Genomic DNA, 20,273 nt, shown 5'->3' with positions numbered 1-20,273 from the left:
GGACTAGAAGACCTCCAAGGTCCCTTCCAGATTCTGTTCTGTTCTGTTTTAAGGAAGCTTTCAAGTGGAAGAAATCATGTGATCCCACAATCCTGCAACTGTAGCAAATACATGCCGGCTGCCGAGCACCCAAATTTTGAACTGGTGAGTATGGGGATGCTGCAACAGTCATAAGTGTGAGCGCCAGTCATAAATCACTTTACAGCTAGTCCTCGACTTACAACCATTTTTTGGTGACCGTTTGAAGCTATAACAACACTGGAAAAAGTGACTTATGACTATATTTCACACTTACAACCATTGCACGATCCCCATGGTCACGTGATCAAAATTCAGACACTTGGCAACTGACCCATATTTATGACGGTTGCAGTGTCTGGGTGGGGGTGGGTCACGTGATTCCCTTTTGCGACTTTCTGACAAGCAAAGTCAACAGGGAAGCCAGATTCACTTAACAACCACGTTACTAACTTACCAACTGCAGTGATTCACTTCCAACAACTATGGCAAGAAAGGTTGTGAAATGGGGCAAAATTCACGTAGCAACTGTCTCGTTTAGTAACAGAAACGTTGGGCTCTTATATGTGGTCATATAAGTCGAGGACTACTGGTATTCAGTGCCATTGTAACTTTGAGTGGTCCTAAATTGGGGGTCTTCAAACTTGGCCCTTTTATGACTTGTGGACTTCAACTCCCAGAATTCCTCAGCCAGGCACCCTGGCTGAGGAATTCTGGGAGTTGAAGTCCAAAAGTCATAAAAGGGCCAGGTTTGAAGACCCCTGTCCTAAATGAATCATTGTAAGCGAGGACTACCTGCATTTATATTAGCACCTACTCCATATTATAGAGTTCAAGAGGCTTTTTTAAAAAATAAGGATCAAGCTGCTAGTTCTCAGCTATTGAGAAGCACTTGGTACAAAACAAATGGCCTTGGGTAGAAGCCAGGCTTCTTGGGGGGGAAATCAGGTACCTTTAGTATTAGAGTTGATGACCTTGAGAGCAATGTCATAGGAGTTGGCAGCCAGAACGTAATCTGCTCGCTGGTAGTGGAAATTGCCGCGTTCTCTCTTCCGGTTAGCCAGTGAGACTTTCTCTTTCCCGCTAAGGAGTTCCAGATCAGGAGCTTCCTGGGCTGCCAGCAACTCCACCTCAAGAGTTAAGAAAGCATTGGGAGGAATGTCGGGACTCCTGCTCGGAAGAGATCAACAGATGCGCTCAGATCAGATCAAAGGTTCAATTAACGCAACCTTAATGCAGGCCAAGAGCGGTCGGAGCACGAGTCCTTTTCGTTCAGCCCTAAGTTCACTAAATGTTAAGGCAATGTTTTCCAACCAAAACTCAGGGCTTTTTTCCTCATAGAACACTCAGAACAGAGTTCCAGCACCTTTTTTGGATGGAACCTTGTAGCGTAGGCAAGGCGGGTTGTATGACATGTGTGAGTTCCGGCACCTTTTTCTTTTACAAAAAAAGCACTGCCTAAACTAAACCAGCATTTCTCAACCTTTGCAACTTTGAGATGTGTGGACTTCAACTCCCAGACTTTCCCAGCCAATTCAGGGAGTTGGAAGTCCACAAAAGTCTTAAAAGTTGCAAAGGTTGAGAAACATTGTACTACAGCGGTCTCCAACCTTTCAGATTTGTGGACCAGCGAGGGGAGGGGCAGGTTCCATGCGAGTGGCAGGCACACATGTGCGTGCAGGTCTATTTGCGTGGGTGGTGGGTGTGCACGCCTGCCGCTTGCACAAATGGAGCTGCACACACACCCTTGCCCACTATATGCACAAGTGGAGTTGCGCACATACCCGTTGCTTCTGCGGCCCGGCTCTGAACAGGCCACTGCCCGGTAGTAAGATGCAGCCCAGCGGTTGAGGACCCCTGCTGTACTAGACTGTAATCTAAGACTATGCATGTTTATGGATTCAAAAGGCAAACTGTGTGTCGCAGAGCACATGGGCACCCACAAATTATCTGTTGGGAACATTAAAGCAGTTCTATCTTTTCTCAGGATTGCATGCCAGCTGCTGCTGCTTTCCAATGTTTGCAACAGGAGCTACATACAAGACCTGCACACTCTGAATCACATTTTGTTCTTCGAATCTGGATCTCTGCACAGGCTATATTGTAGTGTGGCAAGCCATCGTTTCTCTTCAAACTTTCCCACGTCACTTCTACTTTGACGTGTTTTTTCTGGGGACAACCCCCTGGCTGGCTTTATGTATAATAAAAAGCAGGTGACTGGATTTTAATGCTAGTTTAGTCATCAAAATTGGAAACAATATTTGATTCCAATTGCAAAAAGGCAGTAATAAATTTAAAAAGCCTATCCTGGACTTAATGGGAAATTGTAATTTAGTTAGAAAGGATTGAGTATGGTATGTTCAATCCTATAGAAAGCTAATAGGAAATTGTAATTTAGTTGGGAAGGATTGAGTATGGTATGCTCAATCCTATAGAAAGGAACTAGATACGTTTAGCTTCATGAACAGAAAATAGAGGGGAGAGAAAACAGCAGTCTTCCAATGCTTAAAGGGAAGAGGGCATCAATTTACTCTCCGTAATACTAAGGATAGGACAAGAAGCAATGGGTGGAAGCTCATCAGAGGGAGATCCAACCTGGAAATAAGAAGGAATTACCTGGTGGTGAGTACTATTAAGCAATGAAACAGTTTATGGGTGCGCCATCACTGGAGATCTTCAAAACTGGACAACTATTTGTCTTAAATGGTATCAGGATTCTTGCCTTGCGCAGGGGGTTAGACTGGAAGACCTCCAAGCCCTATGATTCTATCAGTATCAAATAGACCAGGGGTGTCAAACTCAATTTCATTGAGGGCCGCATCAGCATTGCGGTTGCCCTCAGGGGGCCGGGTAGGTATGGCCAGGGTGGGCGTGGCCTACTGGGTGGGCATGGCCAGCTCTACATCATTCGCATCAAGGGTACCTATGGGGGCCTCGGCAGGAGTGGGACAGATCTGAGGGTCTCTGGCAGGAGGGTCTCTGGGCCAGGGCCAAGGCAGTTGGGGCCGTTCCCTCACTGTTTCCAGGATGGCTTCGCGGGTCGCATGAAACCACTTTGCGGGCCTGATTCGGCCCTCGGGCCTTGTGTTTGACATGTCTGAAATAGACGGTTCAGTGAAGGATTTCTTCCCAGTATTTTATAGGTCAGTTGCTGCAACAGAAGCTCCATTTCTGACTTTCGTGGCTGGACTGTTCCAAGCATTATGGGCTAGGAGGTTAAAGCTAGGGGATCAGCACCCAGAACCTGTGTCCAACAAAGTACCTCTAGGAAATTCCACAGGTAGAGTCCAAAGGCCCCGGCCTCTGTTGCCTCTTAGTGCTCCTGTTTTCCCAAATGGACTGCTTCTACACATAGTAGCAGATCTATTTAACAATGCAATAGCATTTAAACTTTTCTACCGCTTCACAGTGCTTTACAGGCCTCTCTAAGCAGTTTACAGAGTCAGCCTATCACCCCCAACAATCTGGGTCCTCATTTTACCGACCTCAGAAGGATGGAAGGCTGAGTCAACCTTGTGCCGGTGAGAATCGAACTGCCGGCAGTTGGCAGATTCAGCCTGCAATACTACATTCTAACCACTATGTCCCCACGGCTCTATTTAATCTTCTTTAGAACAGTGCAAGCAGTTCAGAGATTCACCTAGTCCAACTTCTAGCTGCTCAACAAAACTTCAACTGTTTTAAGGCAGGGTCCTCAACCTTAGCAACTTAAGACTTGTGGACTTCAACTCCCAGAATTCCTCAAAGGGCAGAGATGGCTGAGGAATTCTGGGAATTGAAGTCCACAAGTCTTAAAGTTGCCAAGGTTGAGGACCCTTGGTTTAAGAAACGCCACGAGCAGAGGACGAAACCAATGACTCTTTCTGGGTTTTCTGTCCACCAGCTGGAAATTCAGAGAGACTTCCTCTGAATGGACTCTCCCTATAGGTAGCAGAGCTAACTTCTGCTGCTAAGCCACCCCACCCTTGCCAACATCTGACTTAGTTCCTCACGCACCTCCCCTGTGGGCCGAAGCAGTATTTCCCATCTGAAGTCATGAGTGCTGTCTCCCCCATGTCCATCAGCTCCACACAGAGATCCAGGGCCTGTGAAGAGGAAGAGGGGAGAAAAAGGAAATTATTTGGGGAATAAGGAAGCTGTGCAAGGAAGACAACTGGTCATTTAGAAACCCGTTAGACCAGTGACTCTAAATTGCATGGTGGGCTGGGGAATTCTGGGAGTTGAAGTCCACACACCTCAAAGTTGCCAAGGTTGAGTAACAATGGGCTAAGACTTGGTGCTTATAGTATCTATCAACCAGGCAGATGTTTTCCCTTGGTTCCTGTTTATCTGCTACTGATAATAATTCAGGACCCCAGCTATCAATTTCTTCTCAAAAGGAATCTGCACTTGCTAAGAATGGAGCTATAGTTCCCATCTTAAGGCTATATATTAAAATTGTAGATGATAGTAACTTTTCCAAACAGGAATAAGCCAAGCGACTGAAACCTGCCATTCTCTCTGGTTTGCCTTTAAATGTATAAAGGTAAAGGTTTCTCCTGTCCAGTCATGTCTAACTTCAGGGGACGGTGTTCTCCATTTCTTAGCCAAGGGAGCCAGCGTTTCTGTGGTCATGTGGCCAGCATGACTACACGCCAAAGGCACTCAGAAGACTGTTAGTTTCCCATCAAAGTGGTATCTATTTATCTACTCGCATTTGCCTGCTGATGCTAGCTGGGCAGGAGCTGGGGCAAGTAACGAGCTCACCCTGTCGCACAGTGCTTGGGTCTCGAACCTGGGCTCTCAGCTTTCCAGCTGACAAGCTCTGCGTGTTTAACAGCTGAGCCATCGCGCCCCCATATCTAACCCACATGAAAATACATTTCTAGTCCCCGTTCTTCCCCTCCATTAGCGGGACGGTGGGAGTGCCTGTTACTGGTCATGACAATGGCAGATCAAGACAGACATGCACCTGGATGATATCACAATCCCCCAGCGTGAAGGTGAGCCTGGGGTCTTCCTCCACTACTGTCCCATCTTCCAGTGTTGCTTTAAAACGGACAGTCACATCCTGGCCCTTAACTGGCCGGCTCTCCTGACCTTGGCCTGATAAGATGACTTTCTTCTTCATTAAGCCATTCCCTGGAGATGGGATTGAGAGAAGAGGAACTTGTTAGAATCTCCAGCTTAGGCCTCCAGGACTTGAGCCGAGACCAGGATTTGGGTTGCTAAGTAAGGTGGTTGTTAAGTGAGTCACGCCCAATTTTACAATCTTTTTTGCCATGGTTGTGTTGTGATTCAGGGTCAGCCTGTGGGTTCGGCAGTTGGGTCGGACGACTCAGAGGAGGAGGAGGAGGGGGGTGTTGAAGAGCTTGCTGAGGGGGTTGGACAGCTTGATGAGAGCCCTCAGCCAGGCCCCTCTCACCTGGTCACGACGCAGACCCAGCTGTGTGAGCCTGACAGCATGGATGAAGATGACCCACAGCTGGCCCTGTTCAAGGACGCCCGACGCAGGAGGCAGTCAATCAGGAGTAAACAGAGGAAGGCAATGGGGCTCCTCGGAAGGAGGCAGAGAGAAACCACGCCCTGAACTGTATATAAGGGGGAATGCGTGGGAGGGCTGGTTTGCTGAAGGCAACCGCTTGAAAAGCTCCTGTTTCTTGGTTTGTGTCTTGTTCTATTTGTTTTTGTAACAATAAATTTGGCAGGCGTAATTCCAGCCTCTTGCCTTCTTGTAAAAGGGGTTGTCCCTGCTTTTTCTGCAGGGCCGGTAGCAGGCTGGTACAGAACAGGTTGTTAAGTGAATCACCGCAGTTAAGTGACCCACGTGGTCATTAAGGGAACCCAGCTTTTCCCCATTGACTTTGCTGGCTGGAAGCCAGCTGGGAAAGTCACAAATGGCGATTACATGACCCCAGAATGCTGCAACCGTGTTTTCCCGAAAGTTAGGCCTACACCAACAATAAGCCCTAGTTTTGGGGTGAGACACACACATAAAAATCAAGTTAGGGCGGGGGTGGGGGTGTGGAGCTGCCCCACCTGTCCTGCTTACCTTGCAGCCAGGCCTCTCCTTGCTGGCCCACTTCTTCTCAGGCCTATTCTGCAGCCAGGCCTGCATTTCACAGTCACAGGCTCTCCGGAAGGCCTCTGCAGCCAAGAACCAAGCTATGGATTCAATCCATAGCTCAGTTCTGCAAGACCTCAGCAACCGAGCAACTAGCTATGGATTCAATCCATAGCTCAGTACTCGGCTGCTTAGGCCTTCTGGAAAGGCCTGACTTCAAAATGCAGGCCCGAATGCAGCTGCAGAACTTTGGCCCCAGAACAAGTGGACTGGCTGGGTGAGGCTGTCGGTGCCGGAGGTGAGGTAAGGCCTACCCAGAAAATAAGACCTGGTACATCTTTTGGAGGCAAAAAAAAAAGACCTGGTCTTATTTTTGGGAAAACATGGTATGTAGAAGGGAAAGACATCCTTAATAAAGACTATAAGTCCCACAGTACCTAGTCTGAGAATTCTGAATCCCATCACATCCATAGGGAAGGAGTTTGATACAAACCTAGAGGTACCTGCCCCAACAAACATACAATACAGGTAGTCCTCAATTTACAACCAGTCCCTTAACAACTGTTCAAAGCAACAATGGACTCCCTGAGGGTACTTAGATGGTTCCCCAGCTCCAATGATGGTCCCCATCCTGCAGTCATGTGACTACATATATATGGCTGTTTGCAGCATCCCATCATCACATGACTGCATTTTACAACCGTTTTGCTGAAAATTGGCATTTCCTTCTGATTTTCCACAAAAACGGCCCATAGTGAGGTGTTGGTTTGCTTAACGACTGTGGCATTGATTTGACCTGGGTGACCCAATATGCAGCTATCATGACTTATGACTGTGTTGTCCAGGCTCCATTATGGTCACAAGAGGAGGACAACCTGTACATGTCAGATGACGTGGGGTGTGCATGTGAGTAAAGGTGAGACATAAATGCAGTGACAGTTCTCCCCCACTCCCACATAGAAAAGGACTCAGGGAATGGGGGGGGGGGCTAGAAGATCAGCAGAGGTGGGCAAAATCTGTGGTCCTACCTAAGACATCAAGCCATTCCTGGCTCGCCTCTGACTCTTCCTTAGCCGGATGTTCTTCTTTCGTTTCTTGATTGTCTTTTTTGGCAGACCTGGTTGGGACATCCTCCAGTGGGGGGAGATCACTTAAATCCCCATCTTCTGCACTATCCAGCACTTCAAAATCTTCGCCGTTGTCAATCATGGAAGCCTGGGTGGATGCCAGTTCAGATGAGGTCAGGTCGACCAGACTGGTGCCTGCCCAGTCATCCAGGTCTTCCCCTCCAGAAGCCATGGTGCCAGCACGCTATGATCAGCTGAGCTGCAAGAAGCAGAAAGTGGGGCACAGAAGGAAGTCAAGAGGACATAGGGCCCTGATTTTGTTGATTCTTTGCTCCAGTTTCCAGGAAATCCACCTCCCATTCCTAGCCTGAATAGATAATCCTTCCCTTGTGGGGTTCCTTGGAAATCAGTGCGCTGATGGTGCTACCTAGTTTGGTAATGAAACATCTGCAAGAAAACCACCAAGCTCAGAGAGCACCAAGGAGCCCACAGTTCAATCCTGAGCTACAAATACTCTCTTCTATCAGTCCCTCCCCTATTTATGAAAGGTAAAAGGTAAAGGTTCCCCTGCACATGCGTGCTAACCGTTTCCAACTCTAGGGGCCAGTGCTCATCTCCGTTTCAAAGCCGAAGAGCCAGCGCTTGTCCGAGGACATCTCCGTGGTCATGTGGCCGGCATGACTAGACGCCAAAGGCGCATGAAACACTGTTACCTTCCCACCGTAGCGGTCCCTATTTTTCTACTTGCATTTTTACGTGCTTTCGAACTGCTAGGTTGGCAGAAGCTGGGACGAGTAACAGGCGCTCACTCTGTTACACGGCACTCGGGATTCGACCCACCAAACTGCCGACCATCTGATTGACAAGCTCAGAGTCCTAACCCACTGAGCCACTGCGTCCCTTATTTATGAAAGAAAGAAATACAAATGCCAATAGCTATTCAAAACATACGCCACAAAGTCTAGGAATTTCCTAAAAGGACCCTGAATGAGGAACAGCTCTACTGGATTCAGGGAATCCACCCTGCAGAATATTTTTACTTTATATAAAATATTTTTTTCTTCCTTCTTCTCACCCCCCCCCTCCCACAAAAAAGCACCCAAGGCAAACAATTAACAAAAAAATAATTATATTCATTTAATGAGAACAATGGAAATATAATGAAAAGATTTAAAAATATTTATGCTATTAATTTAAACATTAATCCAAAAGGGGGAAAAATCACTCAGGAAACTAATTAAACCAGTTAAAGATATTGGGGGGGAGGGGAAGGCAACCCTTCGCTTTGCATCTCAAAATTGTGTGTGTACGCATCTGACAACCCTCAGACAGAGAGGAATTTCATAAAAGGTGATCAGCTACCCAAATACTCACCTGACCTCAGAGATAAGGAAAAACCACCTTCACTTGCAGTTGTTCTCCAGCAGACAGAATGATACAGAATCTGGAGTATTAATTTAGCCATCCTGATTAATTGCTAACAATGCATCTACCGTATCTCCTATTCTGTGAAATTTACTCACCCTTATTAATTAACTAATTACATTTATAGGCCGCCCATCTTGCATCAAGGTAACTATTACAAATTGTATCAACCAGCACTTATTACCACATCTTGTGACCTGGAGTTCCACAAGCGAAGAAACTCCTTTGACAGGTACCCATCCCTGCCATGACCCAAATTCCATTGTAAGTATGTTTCAGATGTGCTGTTTGGCCCATGTGAGGTAACAAACTGAACACTCCATAGCAGACATGTCAAACACAAGGCCCGGGGGCCAGATCCGGCCCGCGAAGTGGTTTCATGTGGCCCGCGAAGCCATCCTGGAAACAGTGAGGGAACGGCCCCCACTGCCTTGGCCCTGGCCCAGAGACCCTCCTTCCACCAGAGACCCTCAGATCTGCCCCACTCCTGCCCAGGCCCCCATAGGCACCCTTGATGCGAACGATGTAGAGCTGGCCATGCTCACCCAGTAGGCCACAGGCACTCTAGCCACGCCCACCCAGTAGGCCATGCCCACCCTGGCCATACCCACCCGGCCCCTTGAGGGCAACCGCAATGCTGATGCGGCCCTCAGTGAAATTGAGTTTGACACCCCTGCTCTATAGTGTAAACAAAGAGCATAGCAGCAGCATAATATATTACTGTATTTCTGTATAAATGAGTAAGCGTGGTGCTGTATACAATAATGGTAAGAATACAAACCTAAACAGTCGCAATCTAAAAGCTGCCACAAAAGAAAGGGCATGGGAGGAAACACAGTTATCGCCCTGTGTGCTTCTGTATCACAGTCTCGCTTCTGGTTTTAATATCATATTTGCTGCTTTATGGCTATCAAACTCCAATACAGATGGGGGGGGGAAAGGAAAGGAAAGGAAAGGAAAGGAAAGGAAAGGAAAGGAAAGGAAAGGAAAGGAAAGGAAAGGAAAGGAAAGGAAAGGAAAGGAAAGGAGGCAGGCAACTCACAGCTTTAAAAGCTATGTAGGAAATGTAGTAGAGATTTGGCTTTAAGGCAAGCAGTCCTTAAAACCTGGACAATTTAATAACTGCTGGTGTATCCAAACAAAATCAATCCTGGTTTCAAATTTCAATCGTTAAGAGATACTGAAATTACTAACACCAGAAACAACACTGTATACTGCTGTAGAAGCTTTATACTAATAAAATATATTTTCTCTGCTTTCTCCCTCATCACTCTATGGAAAAAAATAAACATCCTATAATTATCCTGAGGGAGTTGAAATTACAATGACCTCCTCTGAACTCCAAATTTGTTTTGACACATTTCATCCATTCTAAACAGCAAATAAAACATAAGGCAGAATGACTGACAAAAGTCCAGAAAGTTACAAGGTTCCATAGCCCAGAGATTTGACAAAGTATATTTACTTGGCTTATATTTCAATGTTTCATATCCCACTGTGTGAATTGTATATTATTTTATATGAACTTTATATACAATTTTACATCATTGCAATGGGCCTATTTCAATCTTGGCAAAATTCAGATATGTGGACTTCAACTCCCAGAATTCCACAGTTAACATGAATTCTGGGAGCTGATCTACACATCTTAAAGTTTGAAAAATCCTGATCAATGAGCAAGTCAGGTGAATTGAAATCTGTGAATATCAGACAAAAATCAGTAGGTTTATAATATGGTTCTAGAAGTATCTTCCCCAAAACCACAGATGAATTCAGTGGAGCTTTATTGCTAAGCCTGTACAGAATTAATGCTTCACTTATATAAACATTAAATTTAAAGGAACTCAAACTTCATTGGGGCAAGTAGATAAAGGTGCCGAAATACTCACATGCTCATTTCAGACTATCTGAAATGCTGAGCAGGTCAGGAATCTCACCTTTTTTAGGGAAGATCTGAAAAAAGTTAGTCCCAGTTGCCTAGAAGAGAATCCATTCCAGCTGCTCCTTCATTGTGCTACAGCACTAATTTTGTAAAACTGAGAATTCTTACAAGTGAAATTATTTTCCACCAGAGAAATATCTTTTGGGAAAACTTCCAGGCATTGGAAGAACAGCTTCCCCAATACAGATTTTTTTACAGATGTGTTAAACATACAGGTAGTCTTCAATTTATAGTCATAATGGAGCCTGCCTGTCAAAATCATGATCTTTGTAAAATATATGAACCACCCAATTTTACAGGTTTTTTGTGGTGGTTGTTAAGCAAACACTGCAGTCATTAAGGAAAGCAATGGTTCGCTATGGGTGCAGTTTTGCCCAAAATCAGAAGTAACTTCTGGTTTTCAGCAAAACAGTGGTAAACGCAGTCATATGGCCACAGGATGCTGCAAACAGCTGTAAATATGACCTGGTTGCCAAGTGCCCAAAGTTTAGTCATGTGACAGTGGGAGGGACACACACCCCCATGACTGTCAGAACTTTGAGTCTGGGTCATAAGTGGTAGGCCCACTGTACAGAGGTGGGATTCAAATATGTGAACAAATGGTTCTCTGTGTGGATGCCGCTTCTGGATTTCCATTCTGGGCCTGCGCAGCAAAAAATTAGTTACCGGTTCCGCCGAAGTGGTACGAACCAGCTGAATCCCACCACTGCCACTGTAAGTTCAAATGTTCATAAGTCAAGGACTACTTACACAACTCCAGGATGTTCTCTAAGCTCAATAGGGAATTGTAACCCCATTTGAAACATTTTAAGTTTCAGATTCCTGAAATACAAGATTTTCCCTACACACTTCAGACAGCGAGCATTGATGCTAGGAGATAAAAAAGGATGAGTGGCCCATCTTTGTTGCAGTTACATACAGTAACTATAGTTTGAAAAACTATATGCATCCCATCTTTCCTGTTTTTATTCTGAAATCAAGATAATTGATAAATCCATTTTTTAAAAAATCAAAACATGACATTCATCACCCATCTCCTTAACATGCTGTTCTTCCAACTATAGTCTGAAATCAACTTTAAAGAAGAGAGTCTAAAATGGATTTTAAAAGGCTCGGCTCTTCACCTAACTTCTTACCAATAGGGAATATGGGCCCCAAGTGCTTGTAACTCGGCTTCAAATATATGAGAATTTGAAAATCTCTATTAATGAACCAAGAAAATCATATCTCTGGAGAAACAGACCTATATAGATGGAGGAGAATCTTTGCCAACGATTGGTTTAACAAGTTGAAAAATATCTGTAGTTTTTACATTTATGAGATCTTTATCCTTTCTGCCTTTAGTTTGGAGCAAAGAGAGTGCCCCTTTGTCCTCATTTTAACCAAGTATTAATTTACAATGGCACTGCAGGGCTAGGCTAAGAGCAAGCAAGCTTTGGGGTTGAGAAGAAAGCGGAATTTATATTTCTAGCCAACACAAAGCAGAGTTTCCAGCATCACAAACCAGGATTTCCGTAAAGAGGTGTTTTAGTTTAACATAATTTAATAGTTCACATATTGCCCAACACTGCTTCTAATAGTTAAGGTGCTGTAGTGGGGAGAACTACATTGAAACCTACACACCCCCACACACCTCCAGCCACTGAAACTAGGTTATTCTGGCCCATTTATTAACTCATCCCAACCTACTTTACAGGGTCATTGTGGGGAAAAGCAGGAGGGAACATACAATGTATGCCACCTTGAGCTCCTGTATGAAAGGCAGGATACAAGGCTACTAAATAAATTCCCAGGGATGAGACTTATAGTATCACTAGCTCAACAACTTCACCCTGAGACATATATCTCTATTCCTTTGAAATATACATGTAAACTCAAATAGAGATTCCTTCCAGCTCACCCCAGTGAAGAATCCTCCAAGCTATTCCTCCATCTCCTCGACCATACAAACTCCAGTGTCAACAGGATTCCGGTTGCAAACAACAGGAAGTGTTTTCCACAACATGTCATTAAGCTTATGGAACTCCCTGTTACAAGACTCAGTCATGGTACAGTAACTATGTGGGGTGGCTTAAAGAACAAAGGAGAGATGTATCAATAGCCACAAAACACTTTGTTTTTGACCATTTAAGGTTTCTAAATTCCAAATGACAAGTGACAGAAAAGGGGCAGGGACTACTTGGCATCTATTATAGCTCTATAAAGCCACCCTGTTTAAACCCCAAATACACAATAAGGACAAATGGGCAAACATTATAGACTTATTGGTTTTATGGAACATCTTTAACATCTAATGCTTGGTTTTATTTATACAACTATTACTGGCTCATCCCAGATCAGCAAGTTGTCAGAAACATTAATGTAAGAAGCAACAGAGCTAATTACTCAAGAACAGAATAAAACCTGCCAGACAGGTCCCACATTTTTTTTTCTAAGCAAAGGAGAGAAAAACAGTAAGACGGTAAGCTGCCTTTCATTTTTGGTTATAATTTTCCAGGAAAGGACAAACATTTTAATCCAGCACATGATTTAACTGTGGTATCATGTGGACTAGCAACTTGCAAAATACTTTTGCAAGGCAGATGAATGTCACCTGATTTGAAGAACTCTTTGTGGGCCAAAAAAAGCAGTGGAAACTGTCACATTAAAAAAAAGTTGCATAGAAGGCATCTCCACCAAACAACAGTCGAAAATCATTCAGTTAAATCAAACTTTCTCCTATGGAGAAACTCACAAAATGGCCTCATCTAATCAATGTGTTCCTTCTCCTTTCCCTATCTTGTTGGTCTCCATACGTGTTGGAACTTAGTTCCTCATTGTGGTCAAGGGTGAGGAAGGATAGCGGATAAAATGCAGCCAGACTTATTCCTACCGGCTCTTGACTATGAAATCCATTGCATGTAAAGTTAATCATCACAGAAGTATTAAAAATAGTGAATAAGATCACTCCCCCATCTATATAATAATTCTCCCCTTCTTTCACACTAAGTTAGAACTGAAGAAGCTTCTTGGATAAGAAGCAAAATGTTTTCAAAGAGAAAAAAAACCCAGGAAAGTCCAGTTGCCTTTTGGAAAAGCACCTTTGGGTCAACCATGATCTGAATAATTGGGAATCTCCATAGACATTTCACATTAAGAATTACAATTTGCAGTCTCTGCACTTCTGGGACCATAGTTGTAAATTTTTAAACAGAGACCAATTTCACTAACTCACCTTATATAAATTAGCACTTTTCATACTCTCAGTGGCTCTGTTACATTTTATCTCATCATTTAATATGATCCTATTTTTTATTGTCCTCTACTACCATACTTATTGATTACACAAAGCCCACAATGGGTTAAGAGCTAGGTCCAGATGCAGGTGGACTCCGAAATAAATGCTCATAAATCCAAGCCTCCTCAAGTCTTAGGAAAAAGTTGCATGAGTTAACATTAAATCCCCATATAGGAAGTAGGCTCATGTCGGAGGTCACACAGCAGCAAAATAATCTGAAAGGGGCACAAATTCAGCACTGAAGTCTTACTGAAATCAAAATCTGTAATACTAACGCAGGTAGTTCTCTACTTACAACCACTTGTTTCGTGACCGTTCAAAGTTACAGCAGCACTGGGGAAAAATGACTTATGACTGTTTTTCCCAGTTGCAGCCATATCATCACCTTTTGCGACCTTCTGACAAGCAAAGTTAGTGGAAAGATTGATCCACTTAACAACTGCGTTACTATCTTAACAACTACAGGGGTTTCCTTAACAACTGTGGCAAGAAAAGCAGTAAAGTAGGGCAAAACTCACTTGACATCTGTCTTGCTTAGCAACAGAAATGTTGGTCTCAATTGTGGTTGTTAAGTCGAGGGCAACTGTATTAAAACTGCTGCAGCCAAAAAAAAAACAACAACCAGTGCTCTACGACAACCATGTTAGGGACAAAAAACCAGAAGTCTACTAGCACCTTGTCCGTGTAGCACCTTTTATTAAAAATATTGGCATTCATGACCTATGTCTGAAGAAGTGAGCTGCAGCTCATGACACACAGTGCCTTTTAATAAAATTTGTGAGTCAGAAAAGATGCTATCAGGCTGGGGGTTTTTTTGTTTGTTTTTTGTTCTGCCAAAACCACTAAGAATCTCTTACCATATTCAGCATGGGGAAACTGAGCTTTGCAGTGACCAACCTGACTTTTGTCCACTCACACCAGCCACACCACAACACTTGTCTTAACAATCGATGTAATGGGGGAGGGAGAAAAGGCAAGCTCTTCAGCCAAAGAAAACAAGAAAGAAGGAACATCAGTACCAACTTTTTAAAAAGCTTGGGGGGGGGGGCAAAGCAGAGGAGAAGCAACATGGGGTGGCTTTAAAATAACAACACCCCCCCACACACACTTTCCTGGCCCATCCCCTGGGGTCAGATTTTAACCTGATAACCCAAAGGAAGGAAAAAGTTACTTTTCCCCTTCTCTGCCTGTCTCCAAAATGCATAGAAGGATGGTTAAAGATGGTTTCAAGGTAAGAAAATCAGCCTTAGCCCCCACCCTGAAATGACCTGAAAGTTTAAAAGTGGGAGGGAGGGGAAGGAAAACAGGACAGATCCTCACATTTTGTAAAATCTAAGTAGCTACGTGTTCCACTTAGCACCTCCACCCAAGCTCTGCATTAATTCCGATGTTCTTATAGCATTTTTCTCTCTCTCTCTCTCTCCCTCCCTCCCCCCTTTCAATACACTCACCTGGACTCAGGAATTATCCAGTTTCAGTCCCGCCCCCTCAGTTCCCCAGAGTGCCTCCAGTGCTCACAGGAAATCAATGCTATTGGCCTTTCCAGCTGTTACTCAAAGACTGAAAGTCACAGCCTCCCATTCCTAATGCCGCCTACGCCTATTAAAGGGACAGGAACATGCACAGAGTAAAACTAGGAAATTCTAGGGGAAAAGTTCATTATTTTATCAGAATCCTACCTTGGTCAGATCAAAGCACGAAAAGAAGTGGGGAAATTAGTTAAATTGCAGCTACATCTAAGCTCTGGATTAAATACTTTATTTTCACCTTTGTTTTTTGTATTATTCAGCTGGGGTCTGTAAGATATTCTGTGTTGTTTCGGATCTAAATGCGTTTTTGTTTCATTTACGAGGGTATTTATCGTCATCACTTCAGAAGCCACTATGATTACATTCCCTGGAAAAGTAGGAAGGAAGAAACACTGAACTATTTTAAAATCAGTCGCAGCCACTCAACTTACAATTTTAAGAGTTTTAGCAAATGGAAGGGGGAAAAGGACAACAAAGGGTAGGCATGGATTCCTTTTTCGGTTGCAGCTTTAGGGCTTTTGAAAACTACATGAACTGTAAAGGTAAAGGTTCCCCCGCACATGCGTGCTAGTCGTTTCCGACTCTAGGGGCCGGTGCTCATCTCCGTTTCAAAGCCGAAGAGCCGGCGCTTGTCCGAGGACGTCTCCGTGGTCATGTGGCCGGCATGACTAGACGCCAAAGGCGCACGGAACGCTGTTACCTTCCCACCGTAGTGGTCCCTATTTTTCTACTTGCATTTTTACGTGCTTTCGAACTGCTAGGTTGGCAGAAGCTGGGATAAGTAACAGGCGCTCACTCTGCTACGCGGCACTTGGGATTCGACCCGCCAAACTGCCAACCTTCTGATCGACAGGCTCAGCGTCCTAACCCACTGAGCCACCGCGTCCCTTACATGAACTGTAGGCATGTATAATTTATTCAATTTGCATAGCCACCTGTGGAGGCTAAACCACACGGAGAACGGTTTCAGGAATTGGGTATGGCTAGACTAGTGAAAAGAAGGACCAGGAGTGACAAGATAGCAGTGTTCCAATATCTGAGGGGCTGCCACAAAGAAGAGGGGAGACAACCTATTTTCCAAAGCACCTGAAGGCAGGATAAGAAGCAATGGATGGAAACTAATCAAGGAGTTGGAGCAAGAATCAAAGATGTGGCCGAGAACCTAACCAAAATAATTAAACTCACAGATTACTACCCTTTTCTACTACTACACGTAGGGACGAACGACACCAAAATGGACCTGAAAACAATATCGAGTGATTACGAACAGCTAGGCAAGAAAGTCAAGGATTAGGTGCACAAGTAGTTTTTTTCATCTGTACTGCCAGTGAAAGGTCCACACCCAGTAAAAGAACAGAGGATTCTAGAAGTGAACCATGTTGTCAAAAGAACTTTGGACCATGGTTTGCACTACCTCCATAAGGGACTTTTGGCAAGGGACAGGCTGCACCTCACAAAAACTGGGAGGAATGTTTTCAGAAAATGCCTGGCGTAACTTATTAGGAGGGCTTCAAACTGAGAGGGGAGGATGACCCAATTTTAGGATCTCTAGGACCTAATTACAAGCAAAACCCCCTAGAAAACAAATGAAATAATGAGGCAAGAAGGGATGGGAAGGAAGACAAACTCAAACACCAAATAGGAGACATGGGAAGCATGCCCAGAGTCAGACATAAAGCTCTCAAATGCCTATATACAAATGTACAATGTTTGGGGGAATAAACAGGGTGAACTAGAACTAGTAATACATGAAGGTAGATATAATTGGTATTACTGAAACATGGTGGGGTGAGACCCATGAGTGGAACCCACTGACAGAAGGATATAAACTGTTAACAAAAACCAGACCCCATAGAAGAGGAGGTGGAGTTGTAAAAGAGATCTAACCTAGATGTAAAAGAGATCTAACCTAGAACTAGGAAGAAATTTCCTGACAGTGAAAATAATCAACCAACAGCTTGCCTTCAGAAGTTGTAGGTGCTCCATTACTGGAGGCTTTTAAGAAGGACTGGATAGCCAGTCTGGAAGGGTATAAGGCAGGAGTCCCCAACCCCTGGTCTGTGGACCGGTACCGAGCCACGGCATGCCAGCAACCAGTCCACACAAACAAGCAAAGCCCCATCCGCGGGACGCAGGCAACACACAAAACCACACATTCTCCGATCCGTGGAAAAACCTCTCTCTATGGATCCAGTCCCTGGTGCCCAGAGGATTGGGGACCTCTGGTATAAGATCTCCTGCTTGGCCAGGGGGATAGACTAGATAGAAGACCTCCAAGGTTCCTTCCAATTCTGTTATTAATAGTGAAATGTGGCTCTGAGAAGCTCACAGTAATTAAAAACAATAGAATACAAATATAAATAAAAAGAACTATTAAAACCACTATAAACACAAAACATAAGCACATTTAGCAGGAAAATACAAGGAACAGATCCCATTTAATCTAATCATTTCTGACCACTATCTCCAGGCCCCTAGTACCACGGGACAGCCATGTTTTCTAAGCCTTCTTAAAGCCCAAAAGGATAGGAACCAATCTCAGTTCTGAGGGAATGATGTTCCAAAGGATGGGTGCCACAGCAGAAAATGCTCTCTTTTTGGGCTTCATCAAATGATATTTCTTACTAGACAAGATCCCTAAAATACCTCTCCTACTGAATCTGATGGAATGGTCCTATCCTCCTCCCTTACAGGGCTGTTGTGAAGGCAGCATCATAAATTCTAGCCAAATCTGGACAGATAGGGAAGGCAGACGGATTCCATGTTGGGAAAACAAAAGAGAAAGGAAACCAGTCTTGTGGGTCAAAAAATTCTTGGTATTGAAAAATATTCTTGGTATTGAATTGTTTTTATACACTAACCAAAGATGCATTTAATGATTAACTTTCAAAACAATGGGGGAAATCTCATACACAATGTAAAAAAATGATAAATCACATTAGACTCTAAATATCTCCAGCAACGCAATCTTTATTTTAAATTACTACCAGTGGCCCACAATCCAGTCTTCCCAGAGATATCTTACTTTCAAAGGATAACTAGTTGAAGAGAGGGGAGATTGTTTTCATGCCTTAGGCGGGGGATTATAATTGACAAAATTTTGTTCTGTTCTTGAAATGAAATATTTTAGCACCTAGCCAGCCTTCCAGAATGCACACTCAGGATTAGTGAGCACAAAGTTAAGCATTAACTGTTCACAGAGTCCAACTCTATGACTATTCTGTGTAAACTTAAAAATACATGCATGAACTATGGAAAAACATGAATTCAGCCTAGCCCAAAACAAGTATTTGGGAATAATCAAATACTGTCAAATAGTAACTTTACTCTCATGTGGGAAATGTTACAAAACTAGTAATTGCCATAATAGAAAAGCGGAACTCTGAATCTCACTATATTTATTGTAAGCATTTTTATATTTCAATGATATTTCTAGGATATACTTCAGTAATATTCCTAGGAAAAGGTTGAGAAAATAATAGTTAAAATGAAAGCGCACACATGCATGCACACACACACTCTTCCCCAAAGCTAAGAATTTTAATAGTGGCATAATATAATCAGTGGAATAAACATTGCATTTGAAAAATTCAGGAAAATAAACAGTGTTCTCACTGCAAAGGCAATGAGTTAGTCACCAGGCAAATGTCTTTAGGGAGAACATTCCAGAACTAGGCATCATCAGTAAAAGGCTATTTTTTAAAGGAGATAGTAAAAGTAGAGTTTGTTGAAAACCAGAGGTAATAGATAAGTAGTGACATAGCAGCCGGATTTACACATCTGTGTATGTGACACATCAGTCACAATGCAGTTTTGATTGTACATATGGCTTAGCATCCTGTTAACCAAATCTGATGATCATGAATGAATCCATCTTCAGGGAACCTCTGAAAGCTCAAAGCTCGAAAGACAAAACCTCAGGTCCTGGTAACCCAACCAGACTGGATCCTGCAAACCTGATGATGCTACCGGTATCTAGTTTGGGTAATGAAATGTCTGCAAGAAACCAACCAAGATCAGAGAGTACCAAGGACCCCTCATTTCAAATCTTCTCCTTTATTGGTTAACCAAACCACAGCTGACTATATATAATGCATGATAGAAGATTCCCGATAGAAAATCTCCTGGACATCCTTGCATGCAGATCTACCAGATCTTCCACAGAGTACTTTTATTATTTGCAAAATAAGCCTTGGATTAAGTAAACACAGTCATGCTGCCTGCAGCTCCAACTGTTGGTGGAATACATTTCAAAGATCTCCAGGAGACACACAGCCATCTTGCTGCCCGAGAAGAAAGCCTACGTTCTGTACATGCCCAGAAACCCTGCAAAGTAGTTATGTTTACTACATACAAAGCATGCACTGTGCATATTTCTAATTTTACACGTCTGGTTCTGCTAGCTATCTGGTAAGATAACAGATCCTTTTCTGAATGCCTGGGAAAAACACCTTGCGGCTTGCATTGCCCTCTGCAGCGAAAAAAATAGTGTTTTCCTGCCACCTTGCTGCACCCCCCCCCACCCCGAGCTTTCCAAGAAACCCTGCACAGACCAAGGACCCCTTTTCTGCATGGCTTCATGAGAAATGCATTCTGCGTGCCGTAATTCCCAAAATCTTGGCGTCTGTAATGTATTGCACAGAGTGCATTCTGCACATGCGTAGAAAGATCCTGTTCGACGAAGGGGGGGGGATCGGGAGGAAGAATCCCCGATACCCAGTTGTGCCTACCTTGCTGTCTACGTAGAAATACACTCTGCCCATTCCCAGAGGTACTCTTCACCCGCCGCCACTTTTAAAGGGCCCTCCCGGCCTTCAATCGCCCCTTTCAGAATTCAGCCAGCTGGGCGTTTTGGGGGCGGGTCCCCGCTGGCAACGTTTTGTCCAATGACAAGAGAGGAAGGGCGGGGCCGGCGGAGGGGCTGTGAACTGGCTCCTCCGTTTCCAGCGAAACCCGCTCTCCGTCGATCGTA

The 20,273-nt window shown here is 44.0% G+C and overlaps 1 protein-coding gene across 5 annotated transcripts in view; it reads right to left on the bottom strand.

The window, feature by feature from the left end:
• Positions 1-20,273, bottom strand: part of FKBP8 (FKBP prolyl isomerase 8) — a 39,130-nt gene that overhangs the window by 7,435 nt on the left and 11,422 nt on the right. The window contains exons 1-6 of one of the 5 annotated variants that reach the window (XM_081314029.1): positions 20,032-20,150; positions 17,948-18,032; positions 7,090-7,387; positions 4,970-5,139; positions 4,015-4,103; positions 971-1,188 (exon numbers count right to left, since the gene is read on the bottom strand). In XM_081314029.1, coding sequence (XP_081170155.1) covers positions 971-1,188; positions 4,015-4,103; positions 4,970-5,139; positions 7,090-7,360 — 748 coding nt within the window. In that variant the 5' untranslated portion in view covers positions 7,361-7,387; positions 17,948-18,032; positions 20,032-20,150. Of the gene's footprint in view, positions 1-970; positions 1,189-4,014; positions 4,104-4,969; positions 5,140-7,089; positions 7,388-8,502; positions 8,573-15,223; positions 15,256-17,947; positions 18,033-20,031; positions 20,228-20,273 lie in introns of those variants that run through there. The other 4 variants (XM_081314030.1, XM_081314032.1, XM_081314031.1 and 1 more) reach the window with 4 other exon arrangements.

Source organism: Vipera berus (assembly GCF_964194415.1).
Source record: "Vipera berus genome assembly, chromosome: 1".
In the NCBI taxonomy this organism is placed as follows: Eukaryota; Metazoa; Chordata; class Lepidosauria; order Squamata; family Viperidae; genus Vipera; species Vipera berus.
This window is presented reverse-complemented; position numbering and strand designations above follow the sequence as displayed.